The sequence below is a fragment of the Vombatus ursinus genome, unplaced genomic scaffold, assembly GCF_900497805.2.
Source record: "Vombatus ursinus unplaced genomic scaffold, bare-nosed wombat genome assembly UNPS02014786.1, whole genome shotgun sequence".
NCBI lineage: Eukaryota > Metazoa > Chordata > Mammalia > Diprotodontia > Vombatidae > Vombatus > Vombatus ursinus.
In genome coordinates, this window is record NW_020954564.1 from 2,738,382 (window position 1) to 2,759,742 (window position 21,361).

Consider the following 21,361-nt stretch of genomic DNA (forward strand, 5'->3'; position numbering starts at 1 on the left):
AAAGAGAGTCAGAAAGAGACAGAAACAGAGAGAGAGAGGGAGGGAGGGAGGAAGAGAGAGAGAGAGAGAGAGAGAGAGAGAGAGAGAGGCTGAGAATAAATGATCTCTAAGGTTTCTTCCAGCTTTAACATTCTAGGATTCTATGACTTCTTCCTTATTTGTCCAAGGACAGTTGGCTATGATGTGATATGTGGATGAGGTGGCAAGTCTAATGATGCTTGGGACAAATGGGACTCAATTAAAAGTTGAATGACCTGGGTAAAAGCTATTATGCAAGTTTATTCATTGGATCATAGATACAGAGTTGGAAAGGGCCTTAGCCCAGTCCTCTAAACTGCTCATGAACCTGAGGCTAAGAGAACTGGAGGGAGGCTTAGCCCTTGGTATAGAACTCAGGACCAGGGAAAGGCTAGGGAGAAAGATCTGCTGTATTGAGCTAAGGAGATTCAGAGCAACCATGAGGGATCCTGGTGGGACTCAGGTAATTCTGAGCTTTTGCTCAAATGCAGGCTACTGGGAACTTCCTCTTTTTTCTTACTTCTTCCAACTTCACACCCCTTTCCTTTCTCTTAAGCTCATCTGTTTACTGCCCTTCATTTCTTATCTTCCTGTTTTGTTAGCCTCCTTAAAAATTACACTTTATGACAGAAACATTCTTTTTACTTTCTACTCCCACCTAGCCAACCAATGTGATACTAACTAGTTTTATGATAGTGATTAAACCACTTCCTCTCTCTAAGCCTCATTTTCCTCATTTATAAAAACAGTAGGTTGGACTAGATGATCTTTAAGATCATTCCCAAAATTTAGATTGATCCTCTTTCCTTCCATTAGGAAGTTCTTGGGATCTCCTTCATGAAGCCCTATTGGATGAGTTGAAAGAGTAATAATAACAGTCAACAATAATGTCATTTGGCTTGAACAAAGAGACTTTTCCTATGTCTGGTCAACTGACTACTCCATTCAACCACTTACCTCTTAGCTTGTATGCAAGGTCACTATTTGATGGCATAGTGTGCTGGACATTGTATTGCGAATCAGAGGACTTAGGCTTCAGTTCTACATCTGCTTCTCAATACCTTTGCAACTTACTACGTAAAGTGACCTAGGTAAGTCACATAATTTCTCTGGGCCTCTCTGGTTCCTCATTAGTAGAATAACAGAAGTATGAAATTGGAAGGGACCTGAGAACTCATCTATTTCAACATATAACATCACCAACAAATGGTAATTCAGTCTTTGCTTGAAGGTCTCCAGTAAGGGGAATTGCAGTCATTTTCTCATGAAATAGCCCATTCCACATTTGGATAGCTCTAATTGTTAAAACATCTTTCTTTGCATTGAGTTAGAATCCAACATATCTGAAACTTCTACCTTCTGCTTCTAGTCATGCCTCAAGGGGCCAACTAGAATAAACCTAATCCTTTTTCTTCATGACTATCCTTCAAATCTGAAAAAAATATGGAATCATGTCCTTCCCTAAGATTCCTCCTCCTCAGGTTGAATACTCCCCAGTCCTCCCATTCATCTTCTTATGTCATTGTTTTGAGACACCTTACTATCCTGGATGGTCTCCAGTTTGTCAATATCTCTCCCTCTAAAAAAAATGTGGTACCCAGAATTAATTGCAGCAGGATCTGATCAAGGTAGAATATAGGAGGGTTATCATGTTCTGTGTTCTGGACACCCTTTTTCTTTGAAGCATCATGGGATTTCATTAGGATTCCCCCTCCCCACCCTGAAATGCCATACTCTTAAAGTCTATTGAGCATATAGTCTACTAAACCCTGTAGATAATTTTTAAATGAACTGTTATCTCTAGTCATATCTCTTCCAACTTATACTTGTGAGGTTATTTTCTTTGAGCTCCATGGTGGAGCTTTACATATATCTCTTAAATTACATCTTCAATGGGTCTCATCATTCTAGGATTTAGATCCTTTGGACCCTGGCTTTGTCATCCAGTGTGTCTTCCATGTTAGATTATCTCTAAGGTCTCTTCCTGCTCCGATAGTCTAGCAGTTTATGCTTTCATCTATCTCTTACTTAGTTGTAAATTGCATTTATCCTAAACTTTTTCATCGTCAACATTTATTGAGAGAGAGAGAGAGAGAGAGAGAGAGAGAGAGAGAGAGAGAATGAATCAGTGTTGGTATTGTTACTCGTAGATTATAAACCTTTAGAGGGCAGGCACCATGGTGATGTAATTATTTTGGTAACTGCTTTATGAGAAAAATTATCTAGTAATGTTTGGCATTGTTAAGGCTGTTTCACATATTTTAGATAAACAAAGCTTAAGGGCCAAAACTTGGTTTATTTTAGTCATTTTGGAGAAAGATCTTTCCAAAATATGTTGTATACTTTTTTCCCTTACTTCTTGACCAGATGATGACAAACATAAATGAACATTTTCTTAATGACTCAGGTGTAATATGCATCTGAATTTGTGTTCTAAATTTTCTGTCTCTTCCAAAGTCAATTTTTACTTGGTAATTTTTTTTTACTCATAGTTTGCCTATTTTTTGAAGCCCCCTCCAGTCTCTTACTCTTTTAGGATTTCTAATTTGCTATTGACAGATAAAACAGATGTTCAAGATTATTTGAATCTATGCTAAGAGCTTAAAATCTTTGAGAAAGGGAGACCTTTGCACTCTTTTCTTAGAGGCAGGTAAGTGGTGTAGTGGATAAAGGGCTGGACAGGAAGACCTGAGTTCAAATCAAGTCTTAGACACTTATTAGCTGTGTGACCTTGGACCATTTAACTTTTGTTTGCCTCAGTTTCCTTACTTGTAACATGCAGATAATAGCACCTGCCTGTTGGGGTTGTTGTGAGGATCAAATGAGATAACATTTGTGAAGTCCTTAGTATAGTGCTAGGTATGTAGTAGGAACTATATAACTCTTCATATATATATATGTATATATGTATATATACATACATACACACACACACACACATATATATATATAAAATATGATCATTATTATTATGTTAAATTGGATGGTTTTAGTATGAGGACGTTGTTAGACTCATTGTTCTAGGTGTTTAGAACTCCATGTTTACATATGTCTTAAGATCCTGCCTTGTATTATAGTTACTTGTGGGTACGCCTCATTCCTCATACTATACTGTATACCCTGAGAGGGCAGGAGTCACACCTTTATTCATCCTCACATTCCTCCTGCCCCACGACACTGAGCATGATAGGTTTTCAATGAATGTCCGTGAAGTGAGTGAATTAGTTGTTAAGCCCCTTCATAGAGATCAAATTTTGTTCTCACAACAATCCTGCCAGGTTTCAAAGGGCAGAGATTAGTATATGCATTTTTCAGGTCAGGAAAAGGAAACTGCAGAGCACGGACCAAAGCCTTAGTCTTTTGGCTCCTCCATCCAGACTTTCTCCCATCCACATGGAGTCTCATGATGATGTCAATGTTTATGACTTTATCTTGGCTATTTATCTTCATTCATATTCTTTCCCCCTAGTCATTTCTCAGGAAGCAGCAGCAAAAGTGTTCCCTTTGGAGAAAGAGAAACATAGGAGAGACCCTCCTTTAAGAAAAATGATCTTTTTGTTCTCTTTGATTCAAAAACAGGGTTCACAGTAATTAGGTAGGAGTTCTTTGCTCTCAGATGGAAAAAAAAATGAACCTTAAGATGAACCCTCCCTGTTCTGTATTCCTTGCTTTTGTTAGTGATTTTTCACTTTTTGACAGGGAAGACAGCCAATTACACTGAAAAAGTGACCTATTAAATGTACATTTCAGCTACTTCAGACCAGGAGCTAGCTGCTCACTTCCTTCTTCAAAGCTCCTGTCAACCTTGGCTATTAATGATGCACCAAGTGGATGACTCACATTACAAATGAGACTCCGGTGACTTAGGCACTCATAGGATATCAGAAGTGGACAGAACCTTAGAGGTCATTTAGTTCAACCGCCTCATTTTTCAGACAATGCAACTTGATTGTTCTTTCTGAGTCACAGGCCCTGTTACAACTAAGTCTTCAAAGTGAGACACATTCCTCCCTCTCCTCAAAGATGCTGGCTCTGGTAGAACACAGATTCAAAGCAGAAAGGAAGCCCAACAAGTACATTTAAAAGTAATTGTGCTTTTATTAAAAAAAAATACAATCAGACACTGTCCTGCTGTGTTTTGGAAAGCATGGATCTCTTTAAAAACACTTAGTTTATTATCATCATCATCATCATCATTATCATTATTATTATTATAATATTAATCATATTAATTGCATCCTTATAGTTGAAATGGTATTGCTTTTCTATTCTCTGTTGTCTGAAACTGTAAAAAAAAAGCCTTCCAATGACACACATTTAATTATAGCTAATAATAATAATGATAATTAATTGTACAGTTTTGTGTAAAATATGGCTGGTTCTAAAACAAACTACCAATGTACAACCTGCTCCCTGTGCTTCCCCAGAGCCACCCAAGAGAAAGATCCCATGAAACTGTCACTGGAAGAGTTTTGCAGAAACAAATAAACAAACAAACAAAAAACCCCAAAGAAAACCGAAAAGAAAACCCCTTTTGAGATCATTGTCTTTGGTGTGAAGGACTTTACCGAAGAGCATGTGACATTGGCACTTTTGCTCATGCTGTCATCAACACGGTGGCCCTGGCTGAGTGTTTGGGGCCGGTGGTTTCGATGCTTTGGTAAGATCCTCTGTTTCTCTGGGCCTTCCTCCCCTCCCCTTTAATTCTCTTCCCTCTGTTGTCTGTGAAGTATTTATGCCCTTTTTCTTCTTCCTTCTAGGTTCCGGAAGTTGCTGGGTCTTAGCTTCATTTCAGCAAACTGGATTGAGTGCTCATGGCCCTTCCAGTGGAACCAGTTAACGCCCTGGGGAAGAGAAAATGGTCCAAGTTGGTTTCCAGTTGTCCAGGGGGACAACCACCCTATTACCACAGGATCCATTATTTGATTTAGAGGTAGAAAAGATCTTAAAGGACATCAAACCCAACCCCCTCGCTTTTCAGATGTGGAAATTGTGGCAGAGAGAGAGGATGTACCTTCTCCAAGGTAATATAAGTAGTAAATCACAGAGTTGGAATCTAGGCCCTGGTCTTCTGAATCTAAATACACTGCTCTTTTCCTAACACTGGGTGTTCATGAATTGAACAGAATAATATAGATCATACTAAGCATTTCCTTATACAAAATAGGGATGTGAGGGGTAAGTAGAGCTAAAAATGGTAATTTTACACATTGTACACAGCCCAGGAAACTCATCTCCTGCCAGGATAACTTGTTGTGGGCCATTCAGGATAGTTACTCCATACAACAAATATCACCTCAAGCTGTGTAAATTCAAAAGTTCTATCCCATCCAGTGCCTTAAAGCATTGCCTACTTGTTGGGCAATAAGAAGAAGTTATTGAGAGAACTCTGGGCACCCAGGCCTTCAAAAATGTGTATTTCTATCCCCTAGTCCTGGTATTATTCCTGTTGGTTTCTCTCAGAAACTGAGACCCAGAGAAGGGAAATAAATTATCAAAGGCTATGTAGCTAATTAGTGACCAAGCAGGGACTAGCATCCAGCTATCCTACCTCCAGAGGTCTTTTCATTATATTATTTTGCAGAGACCTAGATTCAGAGTCATGGCTTTGCCAATAACTGACTGTGTGATTTTAGGTAAATCACTTAATCTCCCCAGGCCTTAGTTTTCTCATCTCTAAAATGGATAAGATTGTTGGACAAGATTATTTTCAATGTCCCTTTCAGCTTTCACATTCTACGCTCTAAGATTTCTTCCAGCTCTAACATTCTATATTCTAAAATGTGTTATAGCTCTAAGATACCTCTCAACTCTTTTATTTTCAAGCTCAGACCCTCCAAGCTCTGACATTCCCTGTTCTGAGATTCTCCCAATGTTAATGCCTAATCTCAGTGAGTTGAAGTAGAATGAGCACTGGCCAGGTACTTGGGAGACCTAGATTCTAGAATCCTGGCCATACCAACACTTCAGAGTGTGTCTGTGGACCAGTCACCTTCCTTTTCTGGACCTCAGTTTTACTATCTGTAAAATGAAGGGACTTGGATAGCTGATTTTATAAGTTCTCTTCTGGCTTTTTAACCCCAGTAAAGGGGTATGATCTGGGAAGCAAAATTACTGAAGCCTTGAAATCCTGAAGCCTTTTTTATAAGCTTCCTCAAACAAGACACCCTATCTCCTGACTTGGAGTTTTTTCGCTGACTGGTCTCTGTGCCTGGTATACTCTCTTTCCTCATCTCTGCCTTCTGACTGCCCCAGCTAAAATCTTCTAGTCACAGCTAAAATCTCACCCTCTGCATGAAGCCTTTTCCAATCCCCCTTGATTCTTATGCCTTCCCTCTACGGATTTCCTCTAATTTATCCTCTATCTATTTTGTTTGTACATACCTGTTTTTATGTTGTCTGTCCCCATTAGGCTGTGAGCTCCTTAAGAGAAGAGGATGGTTTTTACCTTTCTTTGTATCCACAGCACTTAGCACAATGCCTGGCACCTGGCAGGTTCTTAATAAATGCTTATTGTTTCTAAATATTTTTATCTCCATTTTTACATTTGAGAAAACTAAATCCAAGAAAAGTGAAGGGACTCCCAGAGCCACAAAGCTAGTTAAGTGGTAAAGCCTGAAGTCCACCCTTGGTCTTATGATTTCAAGTTCAATGTTTTTTCTATTCCAATGCAGCACTTATTTAGTCAGCATCTCCAAGTGGAGAGCACTGTGTCAGGCACATCTAACTCCCTAAGTTTCAAGACTTCCCAGGAAAACTCACCTGACTGTGATTGTTGTCACCATACCGGCCCATAAGGTTGACTCGGTGACAATTCTTGTACCAGAAAGCTCCCTTGTAGGATAGAGCACAATTTGTGATGGCTGAATCTGTGTCCTTGTCATATGTAGAGAAGGACCTTCCATTGTGGTAGGCCATGGAATCACCTGTTTGGGGCAAAAAAATCAGGAAGTGAAAAATCTCAGTATGCATTTCTAATTTTGATGGTAAATGACAAACCTAGGAATGAGTAGTTAGAGAGGCAGGCAGGTATTTGACATTTAAGGTTGATATCATGGAGGGTAACTTTGAACCTGGAGATTGAATTATCGTAGTTATTTCAGTGATTCTTTAATTGGGAATATCCCAAACAGTGAAATAGAAGATAGTTTTTCTTTGAAGATTGTGTTTTTTTCCTTAGGTAATCAGCTTCTTTATTCTCAGTATTTAAACCATTCAGATATTGATCAAGCCACTCTATGGAAAATACTCCAGGTTTCAAGAATTTAGTGGATCTGTGACTTCATTGATAGGGATATTCTGTCCTATGATGCATCTCATAGCTCATCCATGTCTCTTCATCCTGTGTGACTCTTGTCTGTGTGCTCCCATGACATATTTATGAATGTTGATTATGTATGCATATATTGGCATTCCTAATGTACAGGTACATCTAGATTTTAAGATATTGGTCAAACCATTGGATAGAATGCACAGATATGTTTTGAATATTCTTATATTCTCTCTACCTACTATCTATGCGGTAAATCAAATGTGATACTGTATATATATTAAGTACTTTGTAAGTCTTAGAGTGTTATTTAAGTATCAGCTATTATTATTGGTAATAATTACATTATTTTACTATTGTTATTGTTTTGTTGTTATTGTTACGACTATATAGAAGCTATGTGGTTTAGCAGCTGGTATCGTGGCTTAGAGTCAGCAAGATTGAGAGTTAAAAGGCCACCTTTAACACTTACTATCTTTGTGACCTTGGATAAGTTACTCTTTGTGCCATCAAATCTATGGACTAAGTCACAGATCATTTGCCAATTGGCTTTGGGGTAGGGAGTTCCTCATGAACCTGAAATCAGAGCTCCTCTACATGTTTGCCTGCATATCAAGTCCATTTATTCATTTTACTACTGGATGCTTAATTAACAGTGCTTTAATGTAGTAGATGCTTAACAAATGTTTGTTGAACTGAATTAATTTAATACTTCAGTTTGTGGTTTTGTCATCGTGGGGCCTCCCTCCACCAATGCAGATGACAACTGATTTTGAGTGAGCAAACATTCTGAGTTGCTGTTGCTGAGAGGAATTCATCCTGCTGTGGTTAATCTGATGATGAGTCTCTCCTAATTGAGGTAGGTACATTTTCTGGCAACAGACAGATAGCTGTAACTGGGCTCCTTCTCAGCTGTACCCGGCAGAACTCGCAATCTCCTGTCTTATATAGTCTTGGGGAACTCAGGGTACCCATAAGCTCTGATAAAGCATCGGGGGAAGATGGCAGTGGAGAGAAAATGTTTGGAGGAAGCCATCTGTCTGCACTCTCCCTTGATACATTTAATTACTATTATTTTTAAGCATCATATTTTCCAGTGGCTTTTTGTTAGAAGCTCATTTTTGTGGCATCAACCTCATCTACATGTGTGTTCAATTAACTGCTTGGGGGTCTCTTTAGTTTAATTTATTATTTTCTAGTTAAATTTATTGATTTCTACAGACACTTAAGCTCCTCTTCTTGGTTTCATATAAAATGCTTGCTTACTCAATGACTTCAAGATGTGAGACACTCTCCACTGAAATGATGGAGCAAGTTGTAACAGGGATTCATAGACATTCTTAATAGCTGATGCCATGGAAAGCATGTGAATGACAGGCAGATATTGATGGAATAAGGGTCTGCTTGTGTCTGGTGTGTGCTTTAAAAAAAAAGTCTATAATAGTTGTTCTGGAAAAAGCAGCCTTATGAGGCTTAGCTTTATGAATGGAAACAATGCCGTGCATTTTCTCATAACTGCAGAATTGAATAGACAAAGCCAAAGTGCTGCTAGGTGGAGACAATGTTTCTGTCTCCTCTGAACATTACACCTCTTGGGTATTTTTGAGAGCTGCTTTAGCATACCTTGAGCCTGAAAAATTTTCCGTTTACAAAAAAGATTGTCAGGTAGCAAAACTAAGGGTACTTGATATGATGTTAGAACCACAAGTGCTCCTAATTTGGTCTTTAGTGTTCATTATGACCATGTGACCTCACTGTGAATTGCAATCCCATCATTTCTTTCTGTCCAACTAGACTCATCCTTGCATTTGTTCCTACTGGTATTTTGCACAGGTATCCACTACTTAAAAATATGACTTTCCTTTTGGGGGTTATAAGCTTCAGTAGTATGAAATCAGGGCATTTCACCAGCCCATCAGATTCTTTCCAAGATGCAAAGATGATTTAACTGAATAAGCTTCAGTGGGAGCATGCATTTACCTTGAATTGTTTTTCTGGTGGAGGATAGCTTGCATGGTACCATCTACCAGCTTCCCTTGTAATACCCACTGTGATCAGTGGCACACATTCTCTCATTGTGCTTTGATTAGGAATTGAATTATGAAGCAGAGTGAAGGCTACTTCAAACCTCAGAGAACTTTCCCTGACATTAAGTGGTATAAGATGTTTCAATAAAAACTTACAGGGAAGGAACTTTGTCCTAAGTTCGTTGAGTTGCAAAGTACATCTTCACTTATAATTAATTCTGAGTCTTAAAGAGCTGTACCAGCCTATGCCATTGTAGTACATTGTATGTTCTTAAATACCAACCTTAGCTTTTCTGGTTTGAAAAGTTAAGGAGATCTCCTCTAGAAGCCACCCTATAGACTTCCCTTGTTTACATACTAAAAGCCACTTGGGTCCTACCTGCTGTTCCACTGTATCCATCCACCTTCAGCTTATAGCGGGACTTGGCATCTCCAACACTGAATTTATCATAGATGGCATAAGCTGTCTCACCATGATCCTGAAGGTCCACCCTTAATTCATACTGTCCCTGGTCAGTGATTTTGTGAATGTTATCCAGCCCTGTTGGATAAGAAAGATTGAATGAATGGACAGGAAACCAGGGGACCATACTCCTTCCTATAACTTCCTTTACCTTGCAATGGGACAAGAATGTGTCTAGTATTCTCAGAAACTTCAAGCACTGGTCTCTGTATGTAGTAGACATTAAGTACATGCTTAAATGAATGGATTTAGGGATGGATTCACTTTTAAGACAGAAGAACAAAATGCCCCTCTTTAAATGACACCTTTAATGCTCAGGGGCTTTGAAATAAATTTGTTTTTAAAGGGATATTTGGTCTTTGTGTATTCAATAGTGGTGATATTCCTCCTTTTTAGTAAACTGCTGTCTCCACATGCCAAATTTTCAAAAAAGAAAAAAAAAGAAGGTAGAAGGGAGATAGTAGGGGGTTTCTTGATGATAGCTGACTTTCTCAGAAATTAACCATATAATGTTCAGGGAAGGTTTACCAAGCCAAAATTCATCTCTGAGTTTCCCAAATCCAGTAGCATAGGTCCTCCAATTCTGGTAGAAATCTTGACGTCCATTACTACGTCTCAAAAATACCTATAAAGGCAATAAGAGTACTTTTGAATATTAGTGCAATTGAAGGAAATAGCTCACAATTATACTGGCTTAAGATTTATAAAGATCTTTCTTTAACAACCCCATGAGATATATAGTATAAATATTATCACTCCCATTTTACAGAAAAAAAAAAGAAATGAAGGCTCCAAAGGATTGTGGTTTGCTTTTGGTCACAGCTATGAAGGAGAAGAACTGAGAATCAAATACATTTTTTTTCTGTTTCCAAATCCTCTCTTCTTTTCTTTGCCCCATGCTGTTCTCAAAAGAGTCTTGTTTTGCTTTCTGTAGATTGGGAATGATAATACCAGATCTACCTCATGCACAAGGATGTTGTGAAACTAAATGAGATAAAATATGTGAAATCCCTTTAAAAAGTATAAACCACAACACAAAAGTCAGTCTGTCAAGCATTTATTCAGCACCTACTCTATGCCAGGCACTGTGCTACATTATTATTATTTTCATTGATACTGAAGTTGCAATAAAGGATGTGATTGAAGCCATTGCAAAAAGAAAGTCCACTGCTCTCCTCCTCATGATGATGAACCATTACATCAGCCCTGATTTCAGGTGTGGGCTACGTGGCACATCCATTAGTGTTCTATATTCTGTCTCAGCCTCCTTGTCTCATATGATTGTAATGCTCTATGTTGCCTCTGATTGATTGCCCTACCCAAAGGTCCTGTTGTTTGTTTTGACTCAACATCATTAAGCTAAAGGCATGAAGTGACCCCTCCCCTCTTTCTTGTATCAGATTCCTCCCCTGCCCCATGGGGGCTCTGAGAAATAGTTTATACAAGAATTCAGTAGTTGTTCTCCCTAATAGCCTAATTATAAATGTTTAGGGGTATGACTTTATTGGAATTATTTATAAATTTTTATCTTGTACAATTCTCAAGGAAATAGTTGCTAAATGTGTGTACGAGTGTGTGCATTTGTGTGTGTGTGTGTGTGTGTGTTTTAAACCTTCTGAGAAGAATAAGCAAGTTTGTTAATCTTTCAACTGCCTCCTTCCAGCTAAAATGAAATGTCTTTCTATGAACAATTGACTCAGCTTCCCCAGGGTCTAAGCTATTCCAACATCATAAGGGGACCTTGGAAAGCCTGTATGGAAATGTAGAGACCACCAGCCACTTGATCTGAGGATAAGAAAGATCTCAAGAAGTTTCATAATGGATTGTGCTTATATCCAGGGAGAAGTAAACACAGGAGAATGGGGTTCAGAGTTTCCTTCCTGCCATCTTACTGGGTCACTGATGACTTTCCCTTGAGCTTCAGCTCTTGTGAAGATTGTAGTTGTTAGCTGGAGCTTTACTATTTCTCTTGGCTTCTATTTATGGTGGCCCTTTCTCAACCTCCTCTCCTCAACCCTTATTCCCCTTCAGATGCTAGAGTCCCTCCAAAATCACTTGTATTTATTTTGCATATAGTTTTAAGTATACATCCTGTCTCTCTCAATTGAATGAATCTAAGTTCCTTGAGGGCAAGGACTGTTTCATTTTTGTCTTTGTATCTCCAGTGTTTAGAACAGTGCTTGACATCTAATAGGTGCTTAATAAGTACTTTCTGATTGATTGGTTAGTTTCTTTTGCCAAGATATTATTTAGGAATAAAATTCCTTTGGCAGCTGGAGAGAAGGTTTGGGATTATGCAGTTAAGAGAAGATGCTGACTCCTAGACACATACGCATTGATAGCTTGATATTGCCATGATGATACTGTGTCTAGAAAAATGGAGGTAAGACATATGATCTGCTTCATTTATACTCACAATCCATCCACCTCCATCAGAGGTCATGTCGCAGAAGACATTTAGTGCCTGGGCCTTATCCCCATTCAGATAGATAGTGTAGAGGCCCGAGGCTGTTTCCCCATTCAGCATTGTTTGTGAACAGTCCTTGGGATATGGGTAGAGGAGTCCAACTGTGAGCCAAGAACACAGAAAAAAAATTCTTATAGAGTGGACTGATTTAGATGAAGTGAGAAAATGGAGGAACAGGCATGAGTTTAATCAAACTGAAATCTTGCTTATCAGAGTACAGAATCTTGTTGGAAGATGCTTTAGAAAACATCTAGTTCAACTTCCTGCCCAATGATGAAATCCTTTCTAAAACATCATTACTTCACTGAATCTCAGAGCAGGACTCTGACACATTCCTAACTAATTACAATTTACAGTATTTACAATATCCTCTATAAGGGGGCACACAGTTCTGCTTAAAGACCCCAAGGTTGGGGAAACCTATCACTTCTAAAGGTAGCACACACATTCTACTTTTGGAAAGCTCTGACTATTAGCAGGTTTTTCCTTTCATCGAGCCAACTTCTGCCTTTTTACAGCTCATTGCTCATAGTTATGCCCCCTGGGCTTAGGCAGAACAGGTCTAATCCCTCTGCTTTATGAGGCAGACTATTCTGTTTCTGAATAACTAATTGATAAAAAGCTATTTATGCTTGAGCAGGGAAACACCAACAGAATTTACCCTATCATGTACACTTTCATTTCCATTTACATGAACACTTCTTACTTGTTGTGAAAATGGTCTGAATGAGTTTGCTCCTCAGTGCTCCCTTCAAGGCCTGGATCTTGGCTGTGTAATGTGTGGATGGGCTCAGCTCTGTGAGGCTGTAGCTGTTTGTGTCAGGTCCCAAGATGACTTCCTAGGAAGACAGTAAATAACATTAGGCTTTTTCCTTCTTTCTTTTTTGTTTTGCAAAGCAGAGACCCCTAATGAATAGAACTGATCATTAACTTGTGTTCTTAGAAAACAAATTTATTATTGTTAGTATTTTCTATCTCTTTGCTTTCAGTTTTTAGTTCTTGAATCTGTAATTTTGTTGTTTTCCCTTGACAGCATATGTGAACATATACATGAATATGTAGGGAGATGTATACATAAATGTGTGTGTATATTTGGCTGAATTTGTTGTTTTCATTCGTCATTCTCAAAGAGGACCAATGACTTACATGTGACCTAGATCTAAGTTGCAGATCAGCAACCCACATATTCAATCAGTTGCCACAACTTCTTGCATTAGTCCTTTTTTCCCCATTCACACAGTCAATACCATCCTTTGGGCCCTCATCACCTCTTGCCTGGACTATTGCAATAACTTATTAATTAATTATTTCATTTCCAGCATCTCCCTTCTGTGCTCCATCTTTCATGCAATCTCCCCATGCTACCCTTTACAGAAATATCTCTAATGACTCCTTTCTGTTTCTGAGATAAAATACAAACTTCATAATCCTCTACAATCTAGTCCTAACCTGTAATTCTAGATTCATGTCATATCATTCCCTTTCATAATATGCTCTTCAGTGTAGCCCTACTATGATGCTAATTTTTTCTTGACCTTGACATTCTATGCCCCATTTTCATATCTTTGTACTGCCTGCCCCACCGTGCCTAGAGTCCACTCTTTCCTCACTCTAGCATCAGGTGATGTACAACTGCCAACAATCATGCATTTGTCTCTTTCCATGTTGTACCACCAGTAGACTTTAAGCCCCTTGAAGGCAGGCACTATTTTCATTTTTATCTTGTTTGTTTTATTTTCATATCTCTGGGCCTAGTAAACATGTAAAAATATATACTTGATTGAATTGAAAGATGGGTAGGGCTTTGAAAAGCAAAGATAGCATTCTTGTCAAGAAATGTAATTGAGTAAATTACATTGATTAGCATATAGATTGGCACATAGGTTGCATTTAGGACAATAGTAGGAGATAAGACTGGAAGGGTAGAAAGGGGGATTTTGGATGGATAATATAGTTTAGTGGAAGGTAGAGAACTAAGTGAATGATTAAAATACCATTCAGTAACCCTTCAGGGAGATTCCTCTGGAAGTGTGTAGACTGGATTGGAAAGAGCAGTGGATAGGGATAATGGGACCTGTTAGGAATCTATGATAATAGTCTAGAAGATGGCTAATGAGGAAGTGGTGATGTGGGCTTGAACTGGAGGTGGCCATGGATTCAGTGTTACAGGGTATCTTCTTTCTAAACATGGAAGCACAACCAGGAGTGGTAGCTTTTTGGCACAGATGACTGCTCTTTCTAGCAACACATTAGCTGCCATTATAATTTGAACATAGCATTGTGGACTATCTCCCTGAGCTCTGCTGAGTTCATCAGTTTCAGTTTTTAAGGTAGTCCTTTTTTCCCTCCCCCCACCCTGATACATACAGAACTGAATGTGAAAAGAGAACTGGCTCTAGAGTCAGAGAACCTGGGTTCAAATTCCATCTCTGTTATTACCTACTTTGGTGACTTTAGAAAAGTCACTTACCCTGGATGTCACTTTCCTAATCTGTAAAATAAAACTATTGGGCAATATGGCATCTGAGGTACCTTCCATTTCTAGATGTATGATCCAATGTACTAGAATTTAAATTTGGCACCCAAGGTTTGAATTAAGTGTAGCCCATTCCTCCTTTTAAAAACAAAAGAAATATACTGTACAGAATTCCACAAACAATCACTAGTTAAACCATCAAAACCATTAGGTCTTGTATGGTATGTGCAGTGAGTAATAAGTCAACTACTGTCCAATCAGTCCTTGTAGGGAGAATGTCTTTGGAAGGTGAAGAACCTTCAAAATACATGGGAAGATCATATCTAGAGATAAAGTAGGCTTCACAAAAATGTGGTTGGGGTCTCAAGCTGTGGGATGTGGCAGAAAGAACTTTAGATTTAGATTCAAAAGATTTGGTAACTGGCTGGGTGTTGTTACATTTCTACCACAGAAAGGGGTTTTAAAAGATGAAATAAGTTAATATATGTGAGGTGGTTTGAAAAATGGAAAGGGCCATGCAAATATAAGGTGGTACTTTTTGTATTAATAAATCAACTTTTGTATTAAATCAACCCAATCATTCAACAGACATTTATTAAGCACCAACTGTGTGTAACCTACTATTTAAGTATTTATTTCTACTGATATATCTATCTATCTATCTATCTATCTATCTATCTATCTATCTATCTATCTATCTACCTACAAATTTGCAAAGACATGAGAAGGCAGATATTTCAGAGGTGAAATCCCAAATCGAGTACAACTTACTTTTCACTAATGCTATGACTATTCCCTCAAGAGACTGTTTTGGAACAGATGGCTATCATAAACACTCCTAGCTGGTGAATGGATTTCTGAAGCTGGCTAGATACTTCAGGAATGGTGCTGGTAATAATATACCAAAAGGAGAAAGAGCCCTTGGACCACCTCATTTGGATTATTTTAATGTTCTTTGCTGTAATAATTGGCCGTGTCTAACAAATCCCAGAGAATAAATGACTGTTGCTTAAGTGCTAATGAATAACTTAATTAGCTCTAGAGACACCTTCAAGAAGTAAATTATCAGCTTGATGAACTTTTATCTCCTCCCTCTCCTCCTCCCCCCATAAAAAGAAAAACAAAAGCCTCAAAGGATTTTCTTATTACTACTGTGAAGCCCCTCTGAGAAATCACCCTATGCTATTCATTCATCTATTCATTTATTCATTTACCATTCATTAAGCACTGAGTCTGTGCTGGGTGTTGGGAAGATAAAAAAAAAATTAGAGAAGACACTATCATGTATCTTAGTTTAGTAGAGTGATAAGAAAAACACAGATAACTATGATATAAAATATTAAGTGAAATATATATTATAGTTGTCATGAACCATGGAATCCCCCTTTTCAGTCTTTTTTTTATCATATTCATTGTCCTTTTCAATCAAAACCAAAATGATACCAACACTACAGTTCTCCTTCATATATTATTTTTTAATAGGATTTGCAACATTGGGTCCTGTATATACCTGGGGCACATTAGGAATGATGAGAAAATATCCCTGGCCATTCATTTAATATCCACGAACTTCCTGAGTCTTTCATGTCTGTTACCTTGAAGGTATATGAATAAGATGCTATCTTGTCTTACTGTATTCATTACATTGTAACCAGATAGTTACTTATCAGTTGCCAATAGCTTTTAGGAAAGGCTTTTTCTAAGTAATTTAGGGGCAGGTTGGTATTAGGATAATGAGCAAATGAATAAATGACTGACTGAATGAATGTCATTATCCTTTTCATATGACTTTATTTTATAGAGACCTTGAAAGCCATCTCTAGATATATGATCTTGTATAGCTTAAGATACTGATTTTCTTAGATTTTAGCTATATCTACCCTAGAAATAAAATTAGATAGTGAAAACAAATGGCAATGGAAAGATGCTTGGTGGGTAGAAGTAAGCTGCAGCATATAACCAATGATGATCTTTTTGCAAGAAAAGGCATCAACAAAGATATGTTTGATTGGAAAGGGAGGTGGCTTGGTCATATAGCAAGAGAGATAACAGATAGACAGCTCGAACCAGAGGAAGGCTACTAGGGCATTGGGTAAATTCTCTAGGGAGGTCACAGAAAGACATAGACAAGAATTTAACAGGATATAAAGATGCAGATGGATGGTTTGTACCCTGATGGGGCAATATGCACGTATGAAACCACACATCCACTGACTGATCACTGTAAGAAAAGGAAGAGGATATTGCTACTTCCCTTGATTATCTTGAGACTTATCTAATTGTATCATACCTTCTCTAGTTATGAAATTTCAAGTAAAATTATGAATTTTTTTACCTTAAAAGATAATTAACTACTTTTTTCCTATACTTAAACATATATTTTAATGTCAGTGAAACTTTTTTTTTAGCATCCTAAAAATGTAAGTATGTGTTTCTGTAAACAGGCAGAAGAGGAAATATTTTTCTCTCTTCAATACAATGTAAAGTGCCCAAGAGGGACCACCAGATTCAGGTAGGGCCTATAGGACCTGGAGTTGAGTAAAATGGAGAGAGCACTAGACTTTGGGTCAAGAGGTTTGAGTTTGGAACCTAATTCCAACACTTATTGATTATAAGACCCTTGAATCAATCATTTTTAAGCCATGCCCAACTCTCCAGGACCCTGTTTGGGCTTTTCTTGGCAAAGATACTGGAGTGGTTTCCATTTCCTTTCCAGCTTATTTTACAGGTGAAGGGCTGAAGCAAACAGGGTTAAGTGACTTTCCTAGAGTCACACAGCTACTAAGTGTCTAAGGCCAGATTTGAACTCATGAAAATGAGTCTTCTTGACTCTAGGCCCAGCACTCTATCCACTCTGCCACCTTTGTCCCCCATGCGGTCCTTAGCAAGTCACTTAATTTTCTGAGCCCCAATTTGGGAAGAACACTTCTCAGAATGGGGATAATTCTACTTGTATTGCCTACTTCAAAGAGTTGTAGTAGTAATAATAATGATGATGGTGATGTCAATGATGATATTGATATTGATGATAGCATTTATATAGCTCTACATTGTGCCAAGTACTGTGCTAAATGCTTTATAAATATTAACTTACTTCATCCTCACAACAACCTTGGGAGGTAGGTACTATTATCCCCATTTTATAGTTGAAAAAATTGAGTCAGACAGAGGTTAAGTGACCTGACCAAACTAGTAAGTATTTTTGGCCAGATTTAAACTCAGGTCTTTCTGACTCCAGGCCTAGCACTCTGCCCACTGTACTACCTTGCTGCCTCGAGATGAGGAAAGGACTTTTTTACTTACTGCACTATAGAAGGATGAATTACTGTTATATAATAATAATAACTAACATTTTATATAGTTTTAAGGCTTGCAAAAATGCTTTGCATATAATACATCATTTGATCCTTACAACAACTCTATGAAATAGGTATTCTTTTTCTTATTATCATCCCCATTTTATAGATGAAGAAACTGAGGACAAGAGACTTTAAGTAATTTGCCTAGGGCTACACAGCTAGGAAATATCTGAGACAGAATTTAAACTCATCTTCCTGACTCCAAGTATAGTACTTTATCTACTACATCAGCTACCTGCTTATTTCTCTTTTACATATGAAACAATCTGAATGCTAAATAATGTCAGTGACAAGTTGTTCAGAAAATCCAAACAAAATTGTACCTTGGTGGTTCCATCCACAGATTCATAGATGAGGAGATAACCAGTGACAGGTGCACGAGGAGGCCTCCATTTTAACAGTGCTGTTTCTGATTGAACCTCAGTTGCCACCAAATCTCTTGGAGAATCTAGGTCTACAAAAGACAAGGTATTTAATAATTAAGGAGGTAGAATGATGCCTTAGAACATTCTTGGGCTGGAAACCTGGAGATCTCCATTGTCAATCTTACTCCTTCACTAACTCATTGTATGATCCTGCTAAAGCTCTTTCACTTTGCAGGCTTCACTTTGGTCCCCCGCCTCCCCAGAAGATGACAGAATTGACCAATGATCTTGAATATCCCTTTCTATCCTCATATGTCCTATGACAAATACAAAAATTGTCTGTGATGGTTTCTGAAGGGGGTCAATGGCAGGGAAGATGCAAGATACCAGTGCTGGGTAGACTAGGAAGACCCAGGGCATCTGGATTTTGCCAATCATCCATGACAAGGCTGTGACTTGCTCAGATGATACAGATCTAAGGTGAATGGGGAGTATTTGCTTAGGGGTTTTCAAAAATATCTTCATGAGTAAATTGAATGGGCTATCTGAGTTGTTTATGTTTCTGTACTTGTTCATGTACTCTTGAATTCTTCATGAATTATACAGTTTCTGTAGTGGGCAAGGTAAAGGCTATCCTAAGTCCAAAAAAAAAATTGATTGTGACTAGAAGTAGTTCTATAGAATAAACTGCTATTGGTGGTTGTAGTAAACTTGATCATAAAGTTAGGCTTTGTGTACATGCTGTAAAATATTAGGATGCTAGAGCTAGAAGTGACCTTGCAAATCATCTGATTTATCCTCCCCCTTTCCCTACCCTTAGTTTTACAAAGGTAAGAACTTAATAAGGAGAAATAAATGAGATGAAATCCATCCAATCAAATGGACTGGTGGCACAGGTCTCACTTTGTGGCTTTGAGTGGTATCCAATAATGAAAAGAAGAATTTACAAAGCACTTAAGTGCTTTCCTAATTTAAAGTCTCTATTCCAGAAATGTATAGAATAAAAGAATCTTGTGTTGTGAGAATTAGAAGGGATCTCAGAGTATATCTTATATAAATCCTTTGATTTTGCAAATATAATACCTGAAACCCAAAGAGGAAAAGGATTTGTCCAAGGTCACACAGGGAGTTTGTGGTAGAGCCAAGACTAGAATTACCTGAGTTCCATAAATTCACGTAGTGACCAGAGCATCTCTTCTCTTCAGAAAGCTCTTGAAACTTTGGAAAATTGGTCTTGGAGGGGGAAGTCTTAGTAGGGGTGTGCTGATGGAGGCATGAATTAAAATCTCTTTGAATTTCTTCAGGAGCTTCACTACTTGCTACCTGTGTGACCATAGACAGCTAACAGCATCTGGACCTTAGTTTTTCTCATCTATAAAATGGAGGGTTGGTCTTAGTGGCTTAGTCCCTTCCTTAAGCCCTAAAATACTGTGAGCCTTTGGCAAAAAGGGCAGGTGGAAATTGGTGTTGGCACTTACCTTTGAGGAATAAGATCTGGGAGAACACAATCACCATTTTCATTAAAGTTCACAAACAGATTGTAATGTATAAAGGTCTAATGGGCACCTGGGAAAACTTGCTTGCAAAGATCCCTTCAAATGTTTTCCCGCATATAATGTAAGTCTTTAAAATGCCGGTTTTAGGGTCAAAGTGGGCTGGTTTCCACTTAAAGGGCTTTCCACTTATAAAGTTTCCCTAGTCCATTGAGAGAACAAATTTATTTCAGTTAAATGATGAATAGGCTTGTAGTGAATTTTTTAATGTCTTTACAGAATAGGCATTAATGGTTTCTGATGCTGCTAGTGTGTGCAGTTTAACATTGGATACAAGCTAGGATTGGTCTCTAGGCAAGGCTGTCGACTTTAATTAGTACCTGTTGTGAAATGAGTGGTGATTATGGAACTTTTCTGGGGCCCCTTCTCTGCAAAGATCCTTAACGTATACTCTGTTGCAGGCTCAAGGTCATTCAAAGCATATTCCACTGTGTTCCCAGATACTGTTTGAGTCACTTCTGGCACTAGACATCAAAGACATGAATAGGGACAGTTAAAGTGCAGTTTGAGACATTAACTGTATTGGAAAGCAAAAAACAAAAAACAAAAAAAAAACAAAAAAAAAACTCAACTCCTTCGAAGATGAAACACTTTAGTGACCCTATGGGGAAATCCAATTTTATTTCTGAAGGGACTCATATGCCTACATCTCTCTCAAGTCTGATACAAAGGATTTATCATAATGAAATTGGATTTTTCTGGGCATGAAATCAGAAGGTGAATTTGGGGACAGAAGATGCTTTCCACATGTTACAGACCTGAGTAGTTCTTTAACCAGGCTAACTTAAAAAAAAAAGAAGGTAGTATAATAACTTTGCAAGTAGATTTCCTAGTCCATAGGTCCACTACATCTGCACCATATCCTGCCTTCTTCCACGGGCCAGTTCCCTCACTCTCCTTAATTATTAACCCTTTCCAATAGTTTGCCACTCTTAAATCAACACAAGAAGTGGAAAGATCAAAAATATCCACTTGAGGAAGATGTGATCAGTCATCTCCCTTCATTTTCCCTGCCCAAGAAACAGTCCCATGAAAACCAAACCACAATGGTATAGATGTTAGAGATATATCTCTATTCCTGCCCTCCTGATTTTCATTAGGTTCATCGTGATTTCTTTTGGGTCTTGGTTCTAAGAATCAATGTTTATTCTTGTGGTTTGGATTTCTGGGATTATAAGGAAACATCCTAGGGATTCAGAAAAAAAATTTCCCTTTCTCTGCCTGTACAGATTATTCTTTTTAGTAGTTGCAAAGAGGAAGAAGAATAAAAAAAATGTCAAAATCAAAGTTTGCTGCCACTGACTTCTTCTGGGGACTCTATGTGGAGCTGTGGTGTATTTTGGTCTTCCCAGATCAGTTTGGG

At 38.1% G+C, this 21,361-nt stretch overlaps 1 protein-coding gene across 5 annotated transcripts in view; it reads right to left on the bottom strand.

Moving 5' to 3' along the window:
* Positions 1–4,096: 4,096 nt before the first annotated feature.
* LOC114047324 (tenascin-like) overlaps positions 4,097–21,361 on the bottom strand; it is a 114,040-nt gene continuing 96,775 nt past the window's right edge. For all 5 annotated transcript variants that reach the window (XM_027868108.1, XM_027868107.1, XM_027868109.1 and 2 more), the window contains 8 exons: positions 20,319–20,462; positions 18,404–18,534; positions 12,952–13,084; positions 12,195–12,346; positions 10,307–10,403; positions 9,695–9,856; positions 6,781–6,944; positions 4,097–4,862 (listed from right to left, as the gene is read on the bottom strand). In XM_027868108.1, the coding sequence (XP_027723909.1) occupies positions 4,752–4,862; positions 6,781–6,944; positions 9,695–9,856; positions 10,307–10,403; positions 12,195–12,346; positions 12,952–13,084; positions 18,404–18,534; positions 20,319–20,462 (1,094 nt within the window). In that variant the 3' untranslated portion in view covers positions 4,097–4,751. The remainder of the gene's footprint in view (positions 4,863–6,780; positions 6,945–9,694; positions 9,857–10,306; positions 10,404–12,194; positions 12,347–12,951; positions 13,085–18,403; positions 18,535–20,318; positions 20,463–21,361) is intronic.